The sequence below is a fragment of the Bubalus kerabau genome, chromosome 4 (assembly GCF_029407905.1).
Source record: "Bubalus kerabau isolate K-KA32 ecotype Philippines breed swamp buffalo chromosome 4, PCC_UOA_SB_1v2, whole genome shotgun sequence".
Classification (NCBI taxonomy): domain Eukaryota; kingdom Metazoa; phylum Chordata; class Mammalia; order Artiodactyla; family Bovidae; genus Bubalus; species Bubalus kerabau.
In genome coordinates this window covers 104,756,030-104,774,729 of record NC_073627.1, presented here as the reverse complement: position 1 = coordinate 104,774,729, position 18,700 = coordinate 104,756,030, and the positions used below count along the sequence as shown (strand labels likewise).

General features: G+C 39.6%; 1 protein-coding gene across 2 annotated transcripts in view; it reads left to right on the top strand.

The window, feature by feature from the left end:
- Positions 1–85: 85 nt before the first annotated feature.
- Positions 86–18,700, top strand: part of CD274 (CD274 molecule) — a 114,391-nt gene continuing 95,776 nt past the window's right edge. The window contains exon 1 of one of the 2 annotated variants that reach the window (XM_055578150.1): positions 86–220. In XM_055578150.1, the coding sequence (XP_055434125.1) occupies positions 166–220 (55 nt within the window). In that variant the 5' untranslated portion in view covers positions 86–165. The remainder of the gene's footprint in view (positions 221–18,700) is intronic. The other variant, XM_055578149.1, reaches the window with a different exon arrangement.

Below are 18,700 nucleotides of genomic sequence, written 5' to 3'. Positions count from 1 at the left end.
GGGCCCTCAGGCTGCCCCAGGTGGCAAGCTGTTAGTTCTGAAAATGGTTCTTTTTTCTCTTTACCCTCACTAGGAAGATTTATCAAATGAAATATGGGGCCGTGGCTAACGGATAAAGCCTCCTTCTAGTGCAATGGATTTCCCGCCTCTTTTGCCTGCTTGCTAATGGGACGTCGCCTCCTTCAAGAAACCTTTCCTTTTCTTCATGGTATTTATCTCGGTAGGTTTGCTCACATTTATTTGTGCAGTTGTTTGATAACTTCTTTCCCTAGTTTGCAGGTTTCATGAAAGCAGTGGTTGTGACATTGCTTCTAATTGTACCTCAGGGCCTGACGAATTGTTGTGTGTAAGATATATTAAAATTTGTGTGTAAGTTTTAAAGGCAGATGCAAAGCTTCCTGAGGAAATTCCTACCACTTCTACGGGGAGAAATGGGCCTTAGTCTCAATCTTCAGAACAGAGTATTTGAGATAATCGGTTCTTTTGGCCATGGATTGTAAAGGATTGTCCATTACAAAATTATAGTGTCAGCGTTAATAATAGCCAGTTATTTTAACAGCAAAGGTGAATTTATTTAGGAATAGCCAGAGGAATGCAATTCAGCATATGTGCACTGTCATGGACCGTATACAAATTCAGAGAACTAGGAAGAAGAACAGAGGGATGGTATGGGGAGGGAGGAGGGAGGAGGGTTCAGGATGGGGAACACATGTATGCCTGTGGCGGATTCATTTGGATATATGGCAGAACCAATACAATATTGTAAAGTTTAAAAATAAAATAAAATTTTTAAAAAAAGAAAAGAAAAATAGTATTCTGCTACATCAAGAGGGAAGGGGCAGGGAAGTACAGCGCAATCTATACAGGTTGCCTTGTCATTTTAAATGAAATTTTTTTTAGACTGTGTTGGCGCTGAAGGATGTTCCACCAGCCACAAGGGGGCAGTCAGGGGCCGTCTCAGGAATAGTTAACTTCAGTATACTAAAGCCTCAGCTGCTGCTGCTGCTGCTAAGTCGCTTCAGTCGTGTCCGACTCTGTGTGACCCCATAGTCGGCAGCCCACCAGGCTCCGCCGTCCCTGGGATTCTCCAGGCAAGAACACTGGAGTGGGTTGCCATTTCCTTCTCCACTAAAACCTCAGAGGCTCCAGCAATTATCAATGATACTGTTAACTCTTCCCATTACAATGTTATTTTTTACTCCTTCTCCTTTTTGCCTCTGTACTTTTCTCCGTTTTCTGTTCGCCCAGCTTTGCCCTACTTTCCAGTGGTATCCATGAGTACTTAGTAACGGGCAGTCAGATCTTTTAAAAGATTTATGTAATTTGATTAGCACAATTTCATTGCCTACTTTGAGAAACAATTCATGTATAAACTGTAGTGGCTATGAGTCCTAAGCAGAACTTCACCAGGGAAACCCTGTGAGAAAGGAAACTATTCATTATACTGAGAAAAATATATATATTCTTAAAGAACATAAGCAAACAACAACAAAAAACCTCTCAAGCAATATATGTGTTATGTCCGTGCTAAGTCACTTCAGACTCTTTGTGACCCTATGAACTGTAGCCTGCCAAGCTCTTCTGTCCATGGGATTCCCCAGGCAAGAGTACTGGAGTGGGTTGTCATGCCCTCCTCCAGGGGATCTTCCTCACCAAGGGACTGAGCCCTCTTCTCCTACGTCTCCTTCATTTCGAGAGGATTCTTTACCCTATTGGCTGAGCCGGTAGGGAAGCACCAGTATATGTCCGAACCACACAAAAATCTATACTCCGGTTCTATTTGTGCTCTCAGTATTCTCATCCTCCTTTGTACTTCTTCAGTGTGCACATCTTCATTAAAGACTGACATACTATATATATCTTACTTCTTCACGTTTTCTGTCTCCTGCAAAAATGTAAGCTCTACACAACAGGGATTTTTGTTTATTTTGTTTACTTTGGCAGCATCTTTGCCTTGAACATTGTGAAACATAGTAAAATTCTCAGAAATAATTTAATGTTAACAATTATAGCAATGTCAACAAATAATAAGTAAAATGTTAATCATATCAATAATCATAATATTTAGTAAGTGAATAAACTCCCTGAGATTTGACTACTTGTTCCTTTATATCCTAATTCATACTTAGGTCTTAATTATTCTTTATTGTACTATGCTGAATTTTCTTTTAAATCATGTAATTATCTTTTATACTAGTTGTAAGCTCATTAAAGACTGGAATTATTTTTGTTTCATATTTATTATTCAGTGCCTAGGACAATGCCTGCTAAAAGTAGACCCTTAATAAACATTTATTGAATGAATGAACACATTCCTGACTACAACTACTACTTATTATTGTTATTATCAAGAGTACACAGAACAACTGTGCAAAAAAGATCTTCACAACCCAGATAATCATGATGGTGTGATCACTCACCTAGAGCCAGACATCCTAGAATGCGAAGTCAAGTGGGCCTTAGGAAGCATCACTACAAACAAAACTAGTGGAGGTGATGGAATTCCATTTGAGTTCTTTCAAATCCTAAAAGATGATGCTGTGAAAGTGCTGCACTCAACATGCCAGCACATTTGGAAAACTCAGCAGTGGCCACAGGAATGGAAAAGGTCAGTTTTCATTCAAATCCCAAAGAAAGGTAATGCCAAAGAATGCTCAAACTACTGCACAATTGCACTCATCTCATACGCTGCTGCTGCTGCTGCTAAGTCACTTCAGTCGTGTCCGACTCTGTGCGACCCCATAGACGGCAGCCCGCCAGGCCCCGCCGTCCCTGGGATTCTCCAGGCAAGAACACTGGAGTGGGTTGCCATTTCCTCCTCCAATGCATGAAAGTGAAAAGTGAAAGTGAAGTTGCTCAGTCGTGTCTGACTCTTAGCGACCCCATGGACTGCAGCCTACCAGGCTCCTCCGTCCATGGGATTTTCCAGGCAAGAGTACTGGAGTGGGGTGCCATTGCCTTCTCCCTCTTATATGCTAGTAATGCTCAAAATTCTCCAAGCCAGACTTCAACAGTACGTGAACCATGAACTTCCAGATGTTCAAGGTGGATTTAGAAAAGGCAGAGGAACCAGAGATTGAATTGCCAACATCTGCTGGATGTTGGCATCGAAAAAGCAAGAGAGTTCCAGAAACACATCTATTTCTGCTTTATTGACTATGCCAAAGCCTTTGACTGTGTGGATCACAATAAACTATGGAAAATTCTGAAAGAGATGGGAATACTTGACCACCTGACCTGCCTCTTGAGAAATCTGTATGCAGGTCAGGAAGCAACAGTTAGAACTGGACATGGAACAACAGACTGGTTCCAGATAGGAAAAGGAGTACATCAAGGCTGTATATTGTCACCCTGCTTATTTAACTTATATGCAGAGTACATCATGAGAAATGCTGGGCTGGATGAAGCTCAATCTGGAATCAAGATTTCCAGGAGAAATATCAAACCTCAGATATGCAGATGATACCACCCTTATGGCAGAAAGTGAAGAACTAAAGAGCCTCTTGACGAAAGTGAAAGAGGAGAGTGAAAAAGTTGGCTTAAAACTCAACATTCAGAAAACTAAGATCATGGCATCTGGTCCCATTACTTCATGGGCAGATAGATGGAGAAACAGTGTCAGACTTTATTTTTTGGGCTCCAAAATCACTGCAGATGGTGACTATAACCATGAAATTAAAAGACACTTACTTCTTGGGAGAAAAGCTATGACCAACCTAGACAGCATATTAAAAAGCAGAGATGTTACTTTGCCAACAAATGTCCGTCTAGTCAAGGCTATGGTTTTTCCAGTAGTCATGTATGGATGTGAGAGTTGGACTATAAAGAAAGCTGAATGCCAAAGAATTGATGCTTTTGAAATGTGGTGTTGGAGAAGACTCTTGAGAGTCCCTTGGACGGCAAGGAGATCAGTCCTGAGTGTTCGTTGGAAGGACTAATGTTGAAGCTGAAACTCCAATCCTTTGGCCACCTGATTGGAAAATACCCTGATGCTGGGAAAGATTGAAGGTGGAAGGAGAAGGGGATGAAAGAGGATGAGATGGTTGGATGGCATCGTCAACTCAATGGACATGAGTTTGAGTGAACTCCAGGAGTTGGTGATGGACAGGGAGACCTGGTGTGCTGTAGTCCATGGGATCACAAAGAGTCGGACACGACTGAGTGACTGAACTGATCAAGAGTCAACAAATTTACTGAATTGAACAAATTATTAGTGAAATGACTTATTTTGAATAAGTTGCTATTATTACTGAATGACTTATTTGTTAATATACTATCCTAGCTGTGCTTCCCTGGTAGCTCAGCTAGTAAAGAATCCACCTGCAATGTGGGAGACCTGGGTTGGGAAGGTCCCCTGGAGAAGGAAACAGGCTACTCACTCCAGTATTCTAGCATGGAGAATTCCATGGGCAGAGGAGCCTGGTGGGCTACAGTCCATGGGATCACAAAGAGTCGGATATGACTGAGTAACTTTCACTTTCACTTTTTCCTGTCTACCTTATTCCAGAACATTGTCATAAAATTGGAGCTATCCAAAAGAGCTCATTTGAGTATTTATAAAATAAAATTCCATTTATACAACAAAAATATGGAATTGTTAGTAATTATACTAGAATATTTGTTTTCAAGTTATTTTAGCATTTTATGTTGATATCTTCATGTGGGAAATATGATTCCCATGATTGAGTCCTTAAAATTTTTATCTTAGCAGTATTAAATGTGGTACAATTAATAATAATAACTATAATTAATACTTGCTAGATTATAAAACAGCTAGTACATAATATCTCCATTATTTACTTTTTTGCTTTCTGTCCAATTAATTGTCTGTCTTCCGCACTATAATGCTGGTCTTATTAACACTTTATTCTTGGTATTTATACCAAGTATGTATTCTTGAATATATACAAAAAATATGTATTCAATTATATGTTAAGTAATATGTATTCAAATATGTTTTGAAAGAACAATAATAACAGCACATCATTTGTTGAGTGATTACTGTATGTCAGTCAGTAATCTAAGTGCTTGTACACGTTTTACCCCATTTAATCCTATAGTAATCATATCAAATAGTCTTGTAATTATCTCTAGCTTGTAGATGAGAGGGAGCTCATCTTAGATTACAAAACTTGCCTAAAATGAGAGAGTTAGTAAGGGGTAGAAGTCCAATTAAAAACAGTCAGTCTGTCCCTGGAGTACAAACTGTTAAACTACTTCATATAACCATAATTTGTCAAAGAAAAATATTACAAAAGCAATGAATCTATTTGGCGATGATCAGTTCAGTTCAGTCGCTCAGTCGTATCCAACTCTTTGCGACCCTATGAACTGCAGCACGCCAGGCCTCCCTGTCCATCACCAACTGCCAGAGTCTACCCAAATCCATGTCCATTGAGTCAGTGATGCCATCCAACCATCTCATCCTCTGTCGTCCCCTTCTCCTGCCCTCAATCTTTCCCAGCAACAGGGTCTTTTCAAATGAGCCAGCTCTTTGTGTCAGGTAGCCAAAGTATTGGAATTTCAGCTTCAACATCAGTCCTTCCAATGAACACCCAGGACTGATCTCCTTTAGGATGGACTAGTTGGATCTCCTTGAAAAGGACTCTAAAGAGTCTTCTCCAACACCACATTTCAAAAGCATCAATTCTTCGGTGCTCAGCTTTCTTCACAGTCCAACTCTCACATCCATACATGACTACTGGAAAAACCGTAGCCTTGACGAGATGGACCTTTGTTGACAAAGTAATGTCTCTGCTTTTTAATATGCTGTCTAGGTTGGTCATAGCTTTCCTTCCAAGGAGTAAGTGTCTTTTAATTTCATGGCTGCCATCACCATCTGCAGTGATTTTGGAGCCCGAGGAAACAAAGTCAGCCACTGTTTCCACTGTTTCCCCATCTATTTCCCATGAAGTGATGGGACCAGATGCCATGACCTTAGTTTTCTGAATGTTGAGTTTTAAGCCAACTCTTTCACTCTCCTCTTTCACTTTCATCAAGAGACTCTTTAGTTCTTCACTTTCTGCCATAAGGGTGGTGTCATCTGCATATCTGAGGTTATTGATATTTCTCCCGGCAATCTTGATATCAGCTTGTGTTTCTTCCAGCCCAGCGTTTCTCATGATGTACTCTGCGTGTAAGTTAAATAAGCAGGGTGACAATATACAGCCTTGATGTACTCCTTTTCCTATCTGGAACCAGTCTGTTGTTCCATGTCCAGTTCTAACTGTTGCTTCCTGACCTGCATATAGGTTTCTCAAGAGGCAGGTCAGGTGGTCTGGTATTCCCATCTCTTTCAGAATTTTCCACAGTTTATTGTGATCCACACAGTCAAAGGCTTTGGCATAGTCAATAAAGCAGAAATAGATGTGTTTCTAGAACTCTCTTGCTTTTTCCATCATCCAGCAGATGTTGGCAATTTGATCTCTGGTTCCTCTGCCTTTTCTAAAACCAGCTTGAACATCTGGAAGTTCACGGTTCATGTATTGCTGAAGGCTGGTTTGGAGAATTTTGAGCATTACTTGACTAGTGTGTGAGATGAGTGCAATTGTGCAGTAGTTTGAGCATTCTTTGGCATTGCCTTTCTTTGGGATTGGTGATGATGGCACATGATATTATAAAAGCAAATCTTTTATGAGACCAGTGCTCTAACCCCTGAGCTATGGAGCCCCAGTTATAATATAAAAGCAAATCTTTTAGACCAAACCCTTAGATTAGAGAAAATAATAATTTGGACCAAAAAAAAGCATATATGCACACACATTAAAGTAATTGCCTCAGAATGGGCTTAAAAATGCATTCTGTTGGTAATAAAGACACTTAGAAGCTGGTCTCAGCTATAGGAATAAGTAGCTATACAAATTTACAGAAATCTTATACTAGTTTACTTAACATATGTCATGAATATAAGAACATGTGGTGTAGGTTGAAGGTAGGTAATAATAGTAGTGCCTTCTGACAATGCTATATTAAAGGATTATATGACATAATGCAGTAAGTAACACATGAAATAATAAATGAGAAAATACAGTGCCTGACACATAATGATATGTATTAGCTGTATAATTATTGCCATTTCTACTTTGTTGTAGAGAAGGAAATGGCAACCCACTCCAGTATTCTTGCCTGGAGACTCCTATGGATGGAGGAGCCTGGTGGGTTGCTGTTCATAGGGTCTCACAGATTCGGACATGACTGAAGCAACTTAGCATGCATGCATGCACTGAAGAAGGAAATGGCAACCCACTCCAGTATTCTTGCCTGGAGAATCCCAGGGATGGAGGAGCCTGGTGGCCTGCTGTCTATGGGGTCGCACAGAGTCAGACACGACTGAAGCAACTTAGCTGCAGCAGCTACTTTGTTGGAATGTGATAATCAAATGAGATAATAGGTTTGGTGTTCTTTAAAATAATTATTGCATTTTTTACATATGAGGTACCAGACTGTTAATTTGGCTAGAGTGTGAGAAACTCATTTAAAATCATATTTACTTCTAGTACATAAAGGATAGTATGCAGTCAATATAGTCATGATCCAGTCCTACAAGAAAAGATTCTCCATTAAGTCAGTGAGGTGGGGGGTAGTATTTTGTGTTTAGGAGCTATGAATGAAATAAGTGAAGTACAGGAGCTTTAAGCACCAGGAGCTTAGACTTCTTTTTTTTTTTTTTTTTTTTTCTTTTTTTTTTTTTTTTTTAATTTTATTTTATTTTTAAACTTTACATAACTGTATTAGATTTGCCAAATATCAAAATGAATCCGCCACAGGTATACATGTGTTCCCCATCCTGAACCCTCCTCCCTCCTCCCTCCCCATTCCATCCCTCTGGGTCGTCCCAGTGCACCAGCCCCAAGCATCCAGTATCGTGCATCGAACCTGGACTGGCAATTATTCTAATTATGTTTAAATATAATGGAGCAAAAACATCATTGGTTAAATGTTGAATTGCAGAAATTTAAGTAAAATAATTTGTAGAAGGGGGAGACTTGTATGAGCTCAGTAGTCTTGGAAGACTTCATTTAGGATACAGAACTTAATTAGGCTTTGATGAAAAAGTAGGTAGTCAGAAAGTGGGTCTGGTACTTCAGGAAGAGAGGATGGAAGCTACAAAGACATGTAAACAAGTGAGCAAGGCATATCGTCGGTAAAAGAACGTATAATAGTGATGTTAAGGATTAGTAGAAGATGGAATATTGCTAGAGGACAAAGGGAGCTTTAAAATTCAGACTATGGAGTTTGGATTTTTTTCTGTTTATCCTATGGGGAACAGGAGGTTATGAAATAATTAGTGGATAATGTATGTGCTGCTGTGCTTAGTTCCTCATTTGTGTCCAACTCTTCAAGACCCCATGGACTGCAGCCCACCAGGCTCCTCTGTCCATGAGATTTATCCAGGCAAGAATACTGGAGTGGGTTGCCATGCCCTTCCTCTAGGGGATCTTCCCAACCAAGGGATCGAACCCAGGTCTCCTGCATTGCAGGCAAATTCTTTACCCACTGAGACACCAGAGAAGCTAAAATTGATGCTTAAATAACTTGACCTTAATGTATACAGATGTGGAGGAAGAAAAACCAAAAGTGAAGAAATGAACTACAAGTCCACATTTTGTATCAATGAATTGTGAAGACCCAGCAGTAGCATGAAAGGAGTAGAAATAAACAGAAAGGACCCATAAAAGTGATTTTTAAATGAACCATCATTAGATTTGAGGACTTGTTTTATGTAACCTGGATGTGGAGAGAGAGAAGAGTTTAACAAGACCAGGGATTTTTAAAAAATTGAAGTACAGTTGACTTACAATATTATGTTAATTTCTGCTGTACAGCAAGTTGATTCAGTTATACATATATAAAAACTTATACATTCTTTTTTATATTCTTTTCCATTATGGTTTATCTCATGATGTTGAATATAGCTCCCTGTCCTGTACAGTAAGGCCTTGTTGTTTATCTATTCTATATGTAATAGTTTCTATCTACTTACTTCTCCATTCCTACTCCATTCCTTTCCATCCCCTCCACCACTTTGGCAACCATGAGTCTGTTCTTTATGTCTGTGAGTTTGTTTATGTTTTGTAGACAGGTTCATCTGTGTCATATTTTAGATTCTACATATAAGTGATATATATTTGTGGTATTTGTCTTTCTCTTTCTGATTTCCTTCACTTAGTAAAGTGATCTCTAGTTGCATCCATGTTGCTACAAATGGTATTATTTTGTTCTTTTTTATGTCTGAGTAGTATTTTATTGTATATATGTACCATGTCTTCTTTATTCATTCATCTGTTGATGGACATTTAGGTTGTTTCCATGTCTTCTCCTTTATGAATACTGCTGCTATGAACATAAGGGTAAATGTATCTTTTTGCATTATAGTTTTGTCCAGATATATGTCCAGGAGTGGGATTTCTCGATCATATGATAATTCTACTTTTTTGGGGAATCTTCATACTGTTTTCCATAGTGGAACAGTGTAGAAAGTTTCCCTTTTCTCCACACCCTCTCCAGCATTTGTTATTTGTAGACTTTTTTAATGATGGCCATTCTGAATGGTGTGAGGTGTTACCCCCTTGTAGTTTTGATTTGCATTTCTCTAATAATGAGCAGTGTTGAAAATCATGTGCCTTTTTGCCATTGTATGTCAGGAAGACCAGGGCTTTGAGCTGTAGAGGATGAAAAGCTGATGACATTGAAGAATCATGAGGGGAATTTAATCCTACAGTAAAGCTTTGCATATGCTAAGTCACTTCAGTTGTGTATGATTCTTTGAGTCCCTATAGACTGTAGCCCTCCAGGGTCCTCTGTCCATGGGATTCTTGAGGCAGGAATGCTGGATTGGTTTGCCGTGCCCTCCCTCCAGGAGATCTACCCGATTTAGAAATCAAACCTGGATTAGCAGATGGGTTCTTTACCACTAGTGCCACCTGGGAAGCCCCAGTAAAGCTTAAGAAATGATGAATTTTAGATAACTATAAAGTATTCAAGAGAAATTCTCCTAACAAAACAAATGGAAACATGGGGCTGGAAGTATGCTAAGACATCCAGCCTGGAGATCCAGATTCAGAAATCAACAGCAAAGAGTTGTGAGTTAAATAAAATTAAATCAACTCTCCAACTGATGGACAGGGCATAAAGTGTCAAAGCAAAGAAGAGGGAATTTCATGTGGTAAGAAGCAAGAGAAGAGATAAAGAAGGAAAAAGCAAGAATTATAGAGGATGATGTCCTTCTGCTTTTTATAAAAGCAAAAAGGGAAGATAATTTTCTGAAGAGGGATCATCAGTGGAGTGAAATGTGAAAGAGAAGTAAAAGAGAAGCAAATTAAAATTTGGGATTGGAGACCAGTGTGGAATTTAATACGCTAAGATTCAGATAGGGAACAGTTTATAGTGGGTCCCAGAGGAAATGAGGGGTGAAGAACTAGCAGAAGTTCTATTGATTTGGCAGAGGAAGAGTTGATGCAAAAACAGTTTTCTTTGTTTACTGAAAAATATTAGAAACAGAGGAAGATTCCCATGCAGAAGGAAAGGTGCATGATGTGCAAGGTCAAAGAGTGTGGCAAAATAATTGAGACATTACATTTTCCTCTATATTTTTTCCTTTCAACCTCTTATACCATCTCCCCACAAATTTTAACCAGGTATCCAGAGCCTAAGTGTTTCCTTCCTGATGGACTTTTGCAGGGCAGAAAACAGAGATTGCTTAAAGTTACTCTTCCCATGACCCCTAAATACGGGAGGAGGCCAAAATTAGGCAGGTGTCCCCAATGGCCAAGTAAGAGAGAAATGGAGAGGAAGAAGGAGAGATGGTTCAGGGGTTAAAGGGAAGATTTTCCTTGTAATGGAAAGAGGATGATGCCCTAGAGTCCTGAAATAAAGAATTACTGCTGTGCAGTGCTCAGTGGCAGTGACATGGAGAGGGGGAGCCTTAGAAGGGATGGCTATATGGTATACCTAGGGAAACAGACCCTGAGCAGAAAACATGCACATTTGGCAAAGTTCTATTGACTCCAGCAAGAAAGGTAAGACCTTAAATGGAGACACCATACAGGCTAGAATAGTAGGTGTCATGGTGGAAACTGTTGAAACTATGGGTCTTGGGGACTTAGTGCTTTGGTGCTAAAACCCTAGGTTTCAAGCACAGCTTAATGGGGGAGTTCCATTAGAATTATGTCTGATGGTAAATTTCCAATTCAGTGACAGCATTTAAACATATCAATCTGCTAAGAATAAAATAGTAGTGTATTTCTTTCACACCAGAGACTGTGCTTACAAATTCATGCCTGTTACACGTAGACACAGTCTTTTAGGAATAAGAAAGCCATGGTCATAACATACAGACAGGTAGAGGGGTTACATTTTGGGGATACTTTTCCATTTAAAATGGAGGAAAAGATAGGCGGGAGTAGTGGTATGTACTAGCAGATGAAATTTAACTGAGTCACCGGATGATGGTGAAACTTCAGTGTTATTAGTTAAGTATGATGTGAAAACTAGTGGGCACGAGGAATGGACCTCAGAGCAAATGGAGTTCTGGAATTGACAATGAGCTGTGCTGGGTAATAAATGATATATGAATGGAAGTGTTAAAATCAGCAACAAAGATTTCATGATGAAAGTGTAACTCTTGAAAAAATGTTGACTTTCTCCCTGCTGCTGCTGCTAAGTTGCATCAGTCGTGTCTGACTGTGCGACCCCATAGATGCCAGCCCACCAGGCTCCTCTGTCCCTGGGATTCTCCAGGCAAGAATACTGACTTTCTCCCTAAAGAGTTACATTCTGTTGGTCTCTGCTTCTTCAATAAGGAGCTCTTTGGGAGGAGGCCTCAGGGAGAACATGATGAACTTCAGAGATTTGCTTATGACTAGCCATGCCTAGGGATTTGCAATATAGGAAATGTGATTTTTCATCTTCTGTTATTCTTCATCTCCAGACATTTGATGGAGGAGATTAACTTGTTATAAGTACATTTTCTCTAAAAAAACAAAATACTAGCTAACTATGTATCAATATATAGATTAAAGAAATTAACTATTAATACCATGCTGGTTTACGATTTTAACAAATGTTCATATCATTTCACAAGTTTATTTTGCTTACATGAATGTTCCGTAAATTCTAAAATGGTAAACTTTACTGTGTTGTTTTTTTTTTTTTCCCAATCTAGTTCTTTTCTAAGGAAAAAAACATTGATTTCTTTGTTCTGTTCACTTTGTGACTTCATTTATGTCACTTAAATATATTTACTTGAATTTCTTAGAAGCATGAAAGTACTATAACTTGAAAAACAGTTGAGTTCATTTGGGCACAAAAATCTAATTGTATCTGGTATTGAATCTGATTACTTTCAAACATTATTTCAGCAGGGAAAATAAAACCTGCTATGGCTCAAGTAGAAAATTGCAAGGTTTGTGGTTTAATGTTTATATAGTCTATATCAACAAGCTTGATTAAACGTTTTTATTACTTTTGTTTGTACCTAGTGTTAGGTGTATATAAAGCTACTTATGTCAGTTAAATAATAAAGCTTTAAAAATCATTATGAAGTTAATAAGATACAAAAGTAATTGATGCAATAATACCATTGGTTTTTTTAAAACAGCTTCTTTAGCAGGAAAAAAATTGATTTTTGAGAGAAAATATGATGTGGGAAGACAATATTGTTCCATAACATTTGAAAAATGTGAACACTAGGAATGATTTCTCATATTCTAATGATTAGTGGGGCCTGATTTGGACCTGTGATTCATGGGGTCGCAAAGAGTAGGACATGACTGAGTGACTGAACTGAACTGATTTGGACCTAGATAAATGCATCATTGAGAATATACATGTAGATGTGAAATCAACAATCATTCTGTATCATGCATATTTAAGAAAAGGTTTTTTTTTGTTGTTGTTACAACCTTTTTTTCACAACATAAGTTAATTATTAGGTTGGTGCAAACGAAATTGTGGTTTTGGACTGCTTTACAACCCATTTTGAATTCAAATAAGAAAATTGCTCGAAATTGCTTTTTGTCTAACATCATTTCCCTAGTCTAAAATAAATATAAAATATCTTGTTACTGCTCTTAGGGGATAAGCTTTCAGTCCTTCACTGAGAATGATGTTAAGTGTGGGTTTTTCATACACAGACTTTATCAGGCTTAGGCAGTATATTTCTATTCCTTGTTTGTTGGTTGTTTTTAATCATGAAATAGTATTGAGTTATGTCATTTTTTTTATAATTAGAGGATGATTGCTTTAGAGTGTAGTGTTGGTTTCTGCCATAGAACAATACAAATCAGCTCTAACTCTCTCTCTCTCTCTATATATATATATTTAGCATATATATATATATATATATATATATATATATCCCCTCCCTCGTGAGCCTCCCTCCCATAATACTACCCCACGCCCCCCCCCACCCCTCTCGGGTTGTCACAGAGAACCAGGCTGGGCTCCCTGTGTTATACAGCAGCTTCCCACTAGCTGGCTATTTTACACATGGCAGTGTGTATGTATCAACGCTACTTTCTCAATTTGTCCCACCCTCACCTTCCCCTGCTGTCATGCTTTCATTACATGTTTTTGGTCCCATCGTTCTATTAATGTAGTGTAATACATTCATTGAACTATCCATGCATTCCAGGAATAAATTTCACTTAGTCACTGTGTATCATCCTTTTAATATCCAGTTGAATTCAGTTTGCTGTTTTTTATTAAGGATTTTGGCATCAGTAAAGATATTGGCCTGTAGTTTCCTATGTAGTGTCTTTGTCTGGCTTTGGGATTATGTAATTTTGGTCCTGAGAATGAGGTAGGAAGTGTTTTAATTCTTCAATTTTTTTTGTATGAGTTTGAGAATGATTGGTTTTCATTCTTTAAAACATTTGGTAGAATTCTCCAGTGAAGCTATCTTGTCTCAGGTTTTTCTTTCTTGGTAGGTACTTCATTATTGATTCAATCTCCTTAGTAAGTATAATGTTATTTAGATTGATGATGTCTCAGCACTGTTGGTAGGAATGTAAATTAGTGCACCAGTGTGAAATAGTATGGAGGTTTCACAAAAAACTAAAACTAGAGCTACCATATTACCCAGCAATTCCTTTCCTGGGTATGTATCTCGGAAAAGAAAACAACACCAATTCTAAAATCTTGAACACCAATGCTCATAGTGTTATTTACAGTTGTTGTAATATGGAAACAAACAAGTGTCCAACAGCAGATAAATAGATAAAGAAGATGTGATACACACACACACCCCCCCAAGAAATGGTAATCTGCCTTAACAAAAAGAATGAAATTTTGCCATTTGCAGCAGAATGGGTGGACTTAGAAGGCGTTATGCTAAGTGAATTTCACTTAAGTGAATTTGTATTAAGAGAAATACAAATACTGTATGATAGCACTCCTATGTAGAATATAAAAACACAGCGAATCAGGGAATGCAACAAAAACAAGCAGGCTCACAGATACAGAGAACAAGCTAGTGGTTATCAGTGGAGAAAGGAAAGTGTGTAGGTGCACTGTAGAGGTAGAGGAGTAAGAGGTGTAAATTTTTAGTCATAAAATAAAAATTCTACAGAAATATTATTCAACACAGGGAATATAGTCAATATTTTGTATTAAGCATAAATGGAACATTACACATTAAAATTGAAAATCACTATATTGTAGACCTGTTACATATCATATTGTATCAGATCAGATCAGATCAGATCAGTCGCTCAGTCGTGTCCGACTCTTTGCGACCCCATGAATCGCAGCACGCCAGTCCTCCCTGTCCATCACCAACTCACGGAGTTCACTGAGACTCACGTCCATCGAGTCAGTGATGCCATCCAGCCATCTCATCCTTTGTCATCCCCTTCTTCTCTTGCCCCCAATCCCTCCCAGCATCAGAGTCTTTTCCAATGAGTCAACTCTTTGCATGAGGTGGCCAAAGTACTGGAGTTTCAGCTTTAGCATCATTCCTTCCAAAGAAATCCCAGGGCTGATCTCCTTTAGAATGGACTGGTTGGATCTCCTTGCAGTCCAAGGGACTCTCAAGAGTCTTCTCCAACACCACAGTTCAAAAGCATCAATTCTTTGGTGCTCAGCTTTCTTCACAGTCCAACTCTCACATCCATACATGACCACAGGAAAAACCATAGCCTTGACTAGACAAACCTTTGTTGGCAAAGTAATGTCTCTGCTTTTGAATATGCTATCTAGGTTGGTCATAACTTTCCTTCCAAGGAGTAAGCGTCTTTTAATTTCATGGCTGTAGTCACCATCTGCAGTGATTTTGGAGCCCAGAAAAAGTCTAACATTGTTTCCACTCTTTCCCCATCTATTTGCCATGAAGTGATGGGACCAGATGCCATGATCTTTGTTTTCTGAATGTTGAGCTTTAAGCCAACTTTTTCACTCTCCTCTTTCACTTTCATCAAGAGGCTTTTTAGTTCCTCTTCACTTTCTGCCATAAGGGTGGTGTCATCTGCATATCTGAGGTTATTGATATTTCTCCCGGCAATCTTGACTCCAGCTTGTGTTTCTTCCAGTCCAGCGTTTCTCATGATGTACTCTGCATAGAAGTTAAATAAGCAGGGTGACAATATACAGCCTTGACGTACTCCTTTTCCTATTTGGAACCAGTCTGTTGTTCTATGTCCAGTTCTAACTGTTGCTTCCTGACCTGCATGCAAATTTCTCAAGAGGCAGGTCAGGTGGTCTGGTATTCCCATCTCTTTCAGAATTTTCCACAGTTTATTGTGATCACAGTCAAAGGCTTTGGCATAGTCAATAAAGCAAAAATAGATGTTTTTCTGGAACTCTCTTGCTTTTTCCATGATCCAGCGGATGTTGGCAATTTGATCTCTGGTTCCTCTGCCTTTTCTAAAACCAGCTTGAACATCAGGAAGTTCACGATTCACATATTGCTGAAGCCTGACTTGGAGAATTTTGAGCATCACTTTACTAGCGTGTGAGATGAGTGCAATTGTGCGGTAGTTGGAGGATTCTTTGGCATTGCCTTTCTTTGGGATTGGAATGAAAACTGACCTTTTCCAGTCCTGTTGCCACTGCTGAGTTTCCCAAATTTGCTGGCATATTGAGTGCAGCACTTTCACAGCATCATCTTTCAGGATTTGGAATAGCTCAACTGGAATTCTATCACCTCCACTAGCTTTGTTCATAGTGATGCTTTCTAAGGCCCACTTGACTTCACATTCCAGGATGTCTGGCTCTAGGTCAGTGATCACACCATTGTGATTATCTGATGGTGTGACGTGAAGATCTTTTTTGTACAGTTCTTCTGTGTATTCTTGCCATCTCTTCTTAATATCTTCTGCTTCTGTTAGGTCCATACCATTTCTGTCCTTTATCAAGACCATCTTTGCATGAAATGTTCCTTTGGTATCTCTGAGTTTCTTGAAGACATCTCTAGTCTTTCCCATTCTGTTGTTTTCCTCTGTTTCTCTGCATTGATTGCTGAAGAAGGCTTTCTTATCTCTTCTTGCTATTCTTTGGAACTTTGCATTCAGATGTTTATATCTTTCCTTTTCTCCTTTGCTTTTTGCTTATCTTCTTTTCACAGCTATTTGTAAGGTCTCCCCAGACAGCCATTTTGCTTTTTTGCATTTCTTTTCCATGGGGATGGTCTTGATCCCTGTCTCCTGTACAATGTCACGAACCTCATTCCATAGTTCATCAGGCACTCTATCTATCAGATCCAAGCCCTTAAATCTATTTCTCACTTCCACTGTATAATCATAAGGGATTTGATTTAGGTCATACCTGAATGGTCTAGTGGTTTTCCCTACTTTCTTCAACTTAAGTCTGAATTTGGCAATAAGGAGTTCATGGTCTGAGCCACAGTCAGCTCCTGGTCTTGTTTTTGCTGACTGTATAGAGCTTCTCCATCTTTGGTTGCAAAGAATATTATCAATCTGATTTCGGTGTTGACCATCTGGTGATGTCCATGTATAGAGTCTTCTCTTGTGTTGTTGGAAGAGGGTGTTTGTTATGACCAGTGCATTTTCTTGGCAAAACTCTATTAGTCTTTGCCCTGCTTCATTCTGTATTCCAAGACCAAATTTGCCTGTTACTCCAGGTGTTTCTTGACTTCCTGCTTTTGCATTCCAGTCCCCTATAATAAAAAGGACATCTTTTTTGGGTGTTAGTTCTAAATGGTCTTGTAGGTCTTCATAGAACCGTTCAACTTCAGCTTCTTCAGCATTACTGGTTGGGGCATAGACTTGGATTACTGTGATATTGAATGATTTGCCTTGGAAACGAACAGAGATCATTCTGTCGTTTTTGAGATTGCATCCAAGTACTGCATTTTGGACTCTTTTGTCCATGATGGCTACTCCATTTCTTCTGAGGGATTCCTGCCCGCAGTAGTAGATATAATGGTCATCTGAGTTAAATTCACCCATTCCAGTCCATTTCAGTTCGCTGATTCCTAGAATGTCGACATTCACTCTTGCCATCTCTTGTTTGACCACTTCCAATTTGCCTTGATTCATGGACCTGACATTCCAGGTTCCTATTCAATATTGCTGTTTACAGCATCGGACCTTGCTTCTATCACCAGTCACATCCATAGCTGGGTATTCTTTTTGCTTTGGCTCCATTCCTTCATTCTTTCTGGAGTCATTTCTCCACTGATCTCCAGTAGCATATTGGGCATTTACTGACCTGGGGAGTTTCTCTTTCAGTATCCTATCATTTCGCCTTTTCATACTGTTCATGGGGTTCTGAAGGCAAGAATACTGAAGTGGTTTGCCATTCCCTTCTCCAGTGGACCACATTCTGTCAGATCTCTCCACCATGACCCGCCCATCTTGGGTTGCCCCACGGGCATGGCTTAGTTTCATTGAGTTAGACAAGGCTGTGGTCCTAGTGTGATTAGATTGACTAGTTTTCTGTGAGTATGGTTTCAGTGTGTTTGCCCTCTGATGCCCTCTTGCAATACCTACTGTCTTACTTGGGTTTCTCTTACCGTGGGCGTGGGGTATCTCTTCACGGCAGCTCCAGCAAAGCGCAGCTGGTGCTCCTTACCTTGGACGAGGGGTATCTCCTCACCGCCGCCCTTCCTGCCCTTCAATGTGGGATAGCTCCTCTAGGCCCTCCTGCGCCCGCCACGACTCCTTTTCCTGGGAATAGAGGTTCTTAAAGCCCCTGGTCCTGTGACCCTCCATATCTAGCTGCCCATTATGCCTTGGGTCATGGAAGCAGCACTCTACAAGCTGTAGAATGACTTAAACCTCGGGAAGGAGGTGGCCTTCGGTGTCCTCAAACCCTTGGCAGATGGCGCAATGTGCAGGGGTGCTCCCCTCTGCTGGACCCCTTGCTGCCTGGGAAGTCTTTTTGGATCAACTAGATCCCCTGGAAGAGGAAATGCTAACCCACTCCAGTTTTCTTGCCTGAAAAATCCCATGGACTGAGGAGTCTGGCAGACCACAGTCCATGGGGTCAGAAAAGAGTCAAACTTGACTAAGTAACTGAGCAAGCCTGCACAAGTGGACAACAATGGGAGTCAGTATACTTTATGGATGATATCATTTCCATGTATGTACTGAAACAACATCCCATCCCTTAACTCTGATGTTGCTCACAAAGGCCAGGATTCAACCATCAGCACGGTTGACCAAACTTCAGATATTCATCTTAGCACTGGATGCCTTGGCCAATAAATGGTGCCATCTGCACCCACTCCAGTACTCTTGCC